The sequence below is a fragment of the Kogia breviceps genome, chromosome X (assembly GCF_026419965.1).
Source record: "Kogia breviceps isolate mKogBre1 chromosome X, mKogBre1 haplotype 1, whole genome shotgun sequence".
In the NCBI taxonomy this organism is placed as follows: domain Eukaryota; kingdom Metazoa; phylum Chordata; class Mammalia; order Artiodactyla; family Physeteridae; genus Kogia; species Kogia breviceps.
In genome coordinates, this window is record NC_081330.1 from 15309063 (window position 1) to 15317915 (window position 8853).

Below are 8853 nucleotides of genomic sequence, written 5' to 3' on the forward strand. Positions count from 1 at the left end.
TGTATGTGTTTTCTCTCTGGGTAGTTCTTGGTGGTATGTGGAGTAATTAAATTATGCCAGGAGGGGGCATGTTTGGAATCATATGAATGGAAGAAGGGTGTTTGTGCATGCTGTCTGTGTTACTTTTCTGTCTACCTAACATCACCTCCTTTGGGGAACTGCTGAAAATCAGAGATTCCCTTCTCCAGACCACAGGAGTGCTTGCTGTAGAAATCCAAGTGACAGAAGGACAGCAGTACCCAGCAAAGGCCTCCCAAATTGGGTATCCTTGCTTGTTCTAGAGCCTCCACTTTTTAGGACTTTGGTTACTTTGCCCAGAATCACTCAGATTCTTTGGTTCAACAAAATTTAGCTCATGAACTTGACCTCTAGCTTCTCAAGCATTTTTCGGGAAGGATTTGAAGCGAAGCTCTTAGATTTGCAGTAAAACTACCCAAAGTGGGGACTTGTGGTAAGTCATGGAAGACAGAATGTTTCCCAGTCTCTAACCACTCCCAACCCCTATACTGGGGCCCAGGATTCTAGAGATAGTCTCTCTGAGTTGCTGGAGAAGAGAGTCGTCACCAGTAGTCATTCAGGTGACCAGAACCAGTCTGAAGGCAGTCACGGAACTGCGTCCCAGGAAGGGGGTCAAGGGTCACAACAGAAAGCACAGGCTGTAGTCCAGCCTGAGGAAAGTTCAGGACCTGGAACCTGAATCTGTGCCTGTAGAGTTGGAAGTTTGGACCTATCTGGAGAGGACCTGGGGGAAAGGAAGAGGGAAATGATGGAGTCAAGGTAGAAAAGGATTTTTTTTCACCAATCAGAATGGCCATCATAAAAAGGTCTACAACAACAAGTGCTGGAGAGGGTGTGGAGAAAAGGGAACCCTCCTACACTGCTAGTGGGAATGTAAATGGATACAGCCTCTATGGAGAACAGTATGGAGGTTCCTTAAAAAACTAAAAATAGAACTACCATATGATCCCTCAATCCCATTCTTGGGCACATATCCAGAGAAAGCCGTAATTCAAAAAAGTACATGCACCCCAATGTTCATAGCAGCACTATGTACAATAGCCAAGATATGGAAGCAACCTAAGTGTCTACTGACAGATGAATAGATAAAGATGTGGTGTATATAGACAATGGAATACTACTCAGCCATAAAAAATGAAATAATGCCATTTGCAGCAACACGGATGGACCTAGAAATTATCATACTAAGTGAGGTAAGTCAGACAGAGAAAGCCAGGGAATTCCCTATATGTGTATATGTATAACTGAATCCCTTGGCTGTACACCTGAAACATTGTAAATCAACTCTACTTCAATTTAAAAAAAGAAAGAGGGGCCTTCCCTGGTGGCGCAGTGGTTAAGAATCCGCCTGCCAATGCAGGGCACACGGGTTCGAGCCCTGGCCCGGGAAGATCCCACATGCCATGGAGCAACCAAGCTCGCAAGCCACAACTACTGAGCCTGCGCTCTAGAGCCCGCGAGCCACAACTACTGAGCCCGCGTGCCACAACTACCAAAGCCCACGCGCCTAGAGCCCGTGCTCTGCAACAAGAGAAGCCACCGCAATGAGAAGCCCGCGCACCGCAACAAAGAGTAGCCCCCGCTCGCTGCAACTAGAGAAAAGCCCGTGCACAGCAACGAAGACCCAGCGCAGCCAAAACTAAACAATAAATAAATAAATAAAATTTAAAAGATAAATAAAGAGGGACTTCCTTGGTGGTCCAGTGGTTAAGACTCCACACTTCCACTGCAGGGGGCACGGGTACGTTCCCTGGTCAGGGAACTAAGATCCCACATGCCTCGAGGTGCAGCAAAAAAAGCCCAAAACCAAGAAACGAATTTCTTTGGGTAGAATTCAAATCCTGAGTGACTATGAGTTCCATCTGATCCTCCATTCATGTGCAGTGGTACACGTACTTGTACTTGGGAGCGCTAACCCAAGGGTGCAGGAATGGCGTGCCTAGCCCTGTGTTCCCAAAGTTCCGGTATCCATGCCACCCACTTGGCTAGTGACTTTTACACTAAAGTTTTAAAAAGGAGGCCTCACAATTCAAATAATAAAAATACAATGAACAACTAACCATAACAGGGGTGATCCTTTGGTGACGTATAAAAATATTGAATCACTATGTTGTACACCTGAAACTAATAAAACGTTGTGAGTCAATTATACTTCAATTTAAAAATGCAAAGATAAAAACGAATCATAGCAATGAATGTCTCACATTAGCAGGAAGAATAATATTGTTGGCAGTCACTTATCTCTGAGTTGTTGTGAGGATTAAATGCAATGATGTATATAAAGTGCTTAGGACATTGCATGGCTTACGGTAAGTGTGCAATAGTGTTTGCAAGTATTATTATTTCTCTATAACTAGGTGGAGTATATAAATGTATATTATATAATATATATATATATTTCTCTCTGGCTCAATCACTTGAGCCATTGGTGAGGTTACTTCACATCTATTACACATGGATAAAATATAATTCCTTATTTTTAATAGCTACATAGTATCCCATTACACAGACAGACTATTTCTAGTTAGCCAAGCTCCCATTGTATATTTAGCTTATTTCCCCTGTCTTGCCATTATGATCAATACTAAAATGTAAGAACCTTGTCTAAACATCATGGGGTACTTGTCCAATTTTTCAGTTTTTAAATTTTTCAGATTTGAAAAATTAAATCACACGTTTTGTTTTTACTTTAACTATGACATTGCAGACGTTAGCTCGTGAAAAGTTGCATAGAGTAAGAAAGCTCTGGGCTACCTGAAGATCACTGGCCATTTCATGAGGCCTTTCCTTATGGTCTTACGGTTTGCTTGGAAAGCAAGGAAATCATATTTCATGCGATCATTCAGGAACATTTTAGGATATGCATCCACTATTGCAGAAAGATAGGAAGGCAGAATCTACCTGGACTCACGTATCACTCCCCAACCCTCCTTCCCCGAGATTTCCTTCTAATTGCGGTAAATTCATCTGTAATAAGTTTTAACTTTTAATCAAAGTAATTACATGCATATAAAGGATTTAGAAAAATCAACCAGTACAAAAGGACATACAATGAAAAGCAATAAATCCCCACCCACCCTTCTCAACTTTTGCTTTCCCAACCCAGAGGCAAAACCTTTTACATGTCTGTTTAGAGGTTAACTCAATTTTTCCTAATAATATGCTTTTCTTACTATTTCTTAACTTGATGACATGAGGCATTTTCTGCTGACTTCCTGCTGTCCCCTTGGTTTCCCCCCCCCTCCATATGGTTGTATCACTATTTTTAATTCTTCTGTTGGTTACCTTGTTCACTTTAAAAATCTAACCCCTAAAAAAATCTGTCTTATTCTTTCAACTAGAGACAGTATCTGGACTTCCTAGTTTAGGAGAATAACACCACTGTTCAACAACCTCCTCTCTGCCTGCCAACTGGTTGCCTGTACTTGTCAAAGTTGGTTAACATTCCCACTCTGTTCTATAACTAATGAAGTCTCCCCTGCTTTGCCTAGAGATTTACTGTAAAAATGAAAAAGCATCACTAATATTTCCATTGTAATGATTATTTAAACACTGTTCACTGAATAGCAAATTTGAACGCTGTGATTGGATTTTCTGTGACTGCAGAGTCTTGATCCACGTGCCAGTGTTCAGATTTCCTTTCTCACACTCCAGGCAACGGTTGAAAAACAGGCCACGTCTGAGGTTGCTTCATATGTGAAGCATGCTCTCCTTGTACACTTTTGAAATGTTTGTTTTTCCCAGTAGGTTGTTTGCCGTTGTTGTTTCTTTTGGGATGAAGAAATGTATGCCTTTCCGATCATGCGATACATTTCTGTTGCCTAGAATCGATTCCATTCAGTTGGAAGTCTATTCATTTCTTTTTCTAATTTGGAGGATTTGCCTCCTATTTGGACCATTCTTGGACAGTTTATCTGTCTTTAAGTTGTTAGTAACTTTTCCCTTTTTCCCCCCTTAGGGCATCCTGTGCTTATTGTCATTTCCCTACCTTCCGTGCTGTCTTTTGTTTTACAGATGCAAGAACTTCTCAAATATTTCCGAGGATTTGCAGATTTTTAGGTTCTGTTCTTTGAATTAGCTATTTCCTTGAGATTCAACTTTTCATTACATCTTAGGCTTTTTTGGTTACATTGCAGGCTTCCCGCAATTGACTTCTAGCCGCGCATTTATATGAAAAGATGGGGCAATGGCAAGACAGGCCGGCAAGTCCGTGTGCGCGAGGCGAGCTGGTCGCTTTGCTCTAGGGCGGCTGAACTGGTGGGTGGAGGTCAGCCATCCTGCTGGGCACCCCCCAATGCCACAGAGTTAGTTGCTCTAAATATGTACCTGCAGGCGCACGTTGAGAATCACTGAAGCCACGACGTAGAAGTAGGGGAAGTTCACGCGCAGCCGCCAGGCCAGGTCGAAGAAGGTGATCAGCGTGCGTGTGAGCCCTTTGCAGAAGGCGCCGTACGAGCCGCGGGCCGCGGCCGAGCGAGACAGCCGCACCGCCAGGCCCGACAGGGCCGCCGCCGCCGCCGCCGCCATCGGTCTGGTTTGGCCTCCCATACAGCGCCCAGAGCCCGGGGCCTCCAGCCGGCTCCGCGGAGAGACGGACGCACGCGGGGGAATCGGCGCGGGAAGTGGATCGCGCGGCCGCAGATGCGAGCTGCGCTGCACGGCGGGCGCCCTCCGCCTCCTCTGGCTGTGCTCGGGCCACCGCGGTCCCTGGTGCCCCGCCGGGCCGCCGGGCTAAGTTGCCTCGGGGCCGCGCGGGGCGGGGGCGGGCTGGGCGCCAGGGATCAGGAGCCCTGGGACGGCGAGGAGGGGAAGGTAGGCGGGGGAGCCGGCGGGGAGGGGAGAGCCGGGGGGGAGGGGGGAGGGGCGTGCAGTGTACCCGGGAGACCTAGCTTCCTGACCCCGGTGGTCTTTCTTTTTTATTTTATTTTTAAATTTTAACGGAAGCAAAACGAAACTTGCTCAAAACGTTAGAAATGTTCCTTCATAAGCACGATCTTGAGCAGCTTCGAAGCGTGAACGCGTTTCCTGTTCCCTCAAATCCCTTTAGGAATTTTTTCAATCCTCAACTGTGAGCTAGTACAAATACACCGAACCCACTAATTTAACTTTAAGATGTGTGCGTTCTGTTTTACTCATTCAAGCGTCTTATTTTTGCTTTTGCTTTACATCTGTACTATTCTGCTAATGGGAAAAGTTATACAAACAAGTTTTTAGAGATTGTCAGCAGCACAATGAGAACAATGGAAAGCAAATTCCCTGCTTAGCTTCCCATTCCCCACCCCTCCCCCGCCGTGAACTGAGGTTACGTTTCCTGTATGTACTTCCAGATGTGATGTGTTGGTACAGTGCTCTTACCATGTCAAAAATGTACAGCTACCTCACTCCCTTTGACGACGGATTATTACGCCAATACATACGTTGACTAATAATGTTCAATAATTCATTTAACAAGCCCCCTGTTGATGGACGTTCTGAATGTTTCCAGTTTTTCTTTTGCCAAAAATTGTTGCAGTGAGCATCACCGTACACATGGATTTGCAGGTGGCAGAAGAGGATGAATAATATGATCCCATCTTCATTTATAAAAAGCAATCACATAAGCATATATATTTAGTGTTTGAGGTCAAAAAGTTTTACTAATACATGTGGTTGATCAAAGAAGTTTAGAGATGAGGGCTCTATTCAACACTGAGTGTTAATCTTGGAATTTTTTTCCTCAGCATCATAGACAATAATTACATCTCATTATTCTTCTAATTTGCTTTTATTTATCAGAGAAGCTGAGCAACTTTTCTAAATTTCTGAATTTGTATGATTGTTTTACTCATTGCTTGTAAAACATGAAAACTTAAGCATATATTATGAGAAAAGTAAAGTTCCTAGGATCACAACCCCCCGAAAGAAAGACTATTAACAGCTTGGTATATGTTTTAATCAATTATTTACATATTTAATAAGCAAGGCATATATATATATTTCACACACAAATCGTAAAACAAAAATGAAACCGTACTAACACACTGCCCTGACAGTTGTTTTTAAACATAATGATATATCTTGCTTATCTTTCCATATCGATTCCTTTATTTATTTGGTTGCGCCGGCGGGCTCCTTAGTTGTGGCATGCGAACTGTTAGTTGCAGCATGCATGTGGGATCTAGTTCCCTGACCAGGGATCGAACCTGGGCTCCCTGCATTGTCTTAACCACTGCACCACCAAGGAAGTCCCTCCATATTGATTCCTTATGATCAATAATATGGTGTATTATTCGTTATGGTTGGCCAGTAATTAACTGAAGGATATTTGGATGGTTTCAGATTTTTCACGATCATAAACAGTGTTGAGATTAACATCCTTGCATGCATATCTTTGTACATGTCTCTGATATTTCCCTGGGATACATTCCTAAAGGTGGAATTCCGGTATCAAAAGGTTTTCACCTGTTTAATGATTTTGATACATACTGTCCAACTGTCTTTCACACAGCTTGTACTAAGGTATCCATGAACATCCTCAACTTTCGTAATAATGGGCATCGACGTTCTTTTAAATCTTGGACATTCTAATAGGGTGAAAATGCTATCTCATTGTAATTTGCATATTTTGTTTACTAGCGAGGTTAGACATTATTCATATGTGCAGATTTCATTGCACATTTGTATATAAGGAACTACTCTTTCAAAAGATTTGCAGTCTTGGGCTTCCCTGGTGGCGCAGTGGTTGAGAATCTGCCTGCCAGTGGAGGGGACACGGGTTCGAGCCCCGGTCTGGGAAGATCCCACATGCCGCGGAACAACTGGGCCCGTGCGCCACAACTACTGAGCCTGCGCGTCTGGAGCCTGTGCTCCGCAACAAGAGAGGCCACGACAGTGAGAGGCCCGCGCACCGTGATGAAGAGTGGCCCCCGCTCGCCACAACTAGAGAAAGCCCTCGCACAGAAACGAAGGCTCAACACAGCCTAAAATAAATAAATAAATAAATTTTTTTTAAAAAAAAAGATTTGCAGTCTTATAGAAAACAAATTTATGGTTACCAAAGGGGAAAGGAGGGGGAGGGATAAATTAGGAGTTTGGGATGAACAGATACACATTACTATATATAAAAGAGATAAACAGGGCTTCCCTGGTGGCGCAGTGGTTGAGAGTCCGCCTGCCGATGCAGGGGACGTGGGTTCGTGCCCCGGTCCGGGAAGATCCCACGTGCCGCGGAGCGGCTGGGCCCGTGAGCCATGGCTGCTGAGCCTGCGTGTCCGGAGCCTGTGCTCCGCAACTGAGAGGCCCGCGTACCGCAAAAAAAAAAAAAAAAAAAAAAAAAAAAAAAGAGATAAACAAAAAAGACCTGTGTAGCACAGGGAACTATATTCAGTATCTTATAATAACCTACAATGGAAAAGAATCTGAAAAAGAATAGCTATATCTATATAGATATAGATATATCTGATCACTTTGTTGTGCATCTGAGACTAACACAATATTCTAAATCAACTATACTTCAATTGAATATATATATATATATACATGTAAACATTTGGACAAGCTAAAAAAAGATTTGAAGTCTTAACTTTAATCAGTGTTTCCAATTTCTGTGTAAAAAATGTACCAATTTCCACCCCCTCAGGCAGTGTATGAGGCTATCCATTTCTCCACACCCTCACCCATATTATTATGATGTATTATTTTATTATCGCTAATCTAAAAGCAAAGCAAATCATTATTCTAATTATTTTAATTTGCTCATATTTGATTGCAGTTGAGGCTGAATATTATGTTCATTGGTCATTTATAGTGGCAGCAAAAGGAAGGAGGGGCCGCGGACTGGATGACTGACTGGAAGGCAGAGGGTCAGGCTTTAACTAATATGCAGACTGAAGGGTCCTAGAGACCCGGGGCAGTGGCCACAGCAGGGAAGAGGAGAGTTAAGCAGCTTTCCTCTCTCTTCCCCTTGACTTCTCGCCCCTCCGGCTGCCCAGGCTCTGGTCCCTTTGCTCATTTTTATATTAAAAGTTTTTTGGGGTTTTTTTGTTGTTGTTGTTTTTGCGGTACAAGGGCCTCTCACTGCTGTGGCCTCTCCCGTTGCGGAGCACAGGCTCCGGACACGCAGGCTCAGCGGCCACGGCTCACGGGCCCAGCCGCTCCGCGGCACGTGGGATCTTCCCGGACCGGGGCACGAACCCGTGTCCCCCGCATCGGCAGGCGGACTCTCAACCGCTGCGCCACCAGGGAAGCCCTATATTAAAAGTTTTGCGTAAGGCAGGCAGAACAGCACAAGCAGCCAGAAAATGATGAAATCTCAACCCCAGCTTTAAGAGAGACATAGAGTACAGCAAACAGCCTCCGGTAATGCATTAAACAAAGAACTTAATGCTTCCTTCTCCCTCACAGCAGACATCACGAATATAACATAGTTGTAATAGGCCACAGTTATTGTTTTGGGGAAACTGTACAATCTTTCAGCTCTTCTTTCCCACAATAGAGCGCATATACCTTGATTCTTCTGTCTGAATCACCCACTCTTAGTATGTATGGGAGGAATATAACGTTTTTAACTGCTATATTGGTCCGGAGATAATAGATTTAAATTTAATGAGAGGCTTTTGAGTAAAAGACACTGAACGGAACAGAGGTGTTTACCTCTCCAAAACAAATAGAAAAAAAATTATAAAGAAATGCAAGGTAAATTCATTCATAAAATTAGTGGAGGGGTGAGGGTAGTGGCCCGAAGTGTCTGATAAATTCCTGGAGTGAATACAGATTGGCTCAAACCGAAAAATAAATCTCAGGCAAAGGTTGCAGCAGAAGCAGAGCTACTTTGGAGGAAGAAGGACCAGGTATGGA

The 8853-nt window shown here is 43.8% G+C and overlaps 1 protein-coding gene across 1 annotated transcript; it reads right to left on the reverse strand.

Annotated features, from left to right (window-relative positions):
- Positions 1-2991: 2991 nt before the first annotated feature.
- On the reverse strand, positions 2992-4770 carry SMIM10 (small integral membrane protein 10). The gene has a single exon (XM_059050253.2). The coding sequence runs from the start codon at positions 4564-4566 to the stop codon at positions 4333-4335; it is 234 nt and encodes a 77-aa protein (XP_058906236.1). The 5' UTR covers positions 4567-4770; the 3' UTR covers positions 2992-4332.
- Between the last annotated feature and the right edge of the window lie 4083 nt (positions 4771-8853).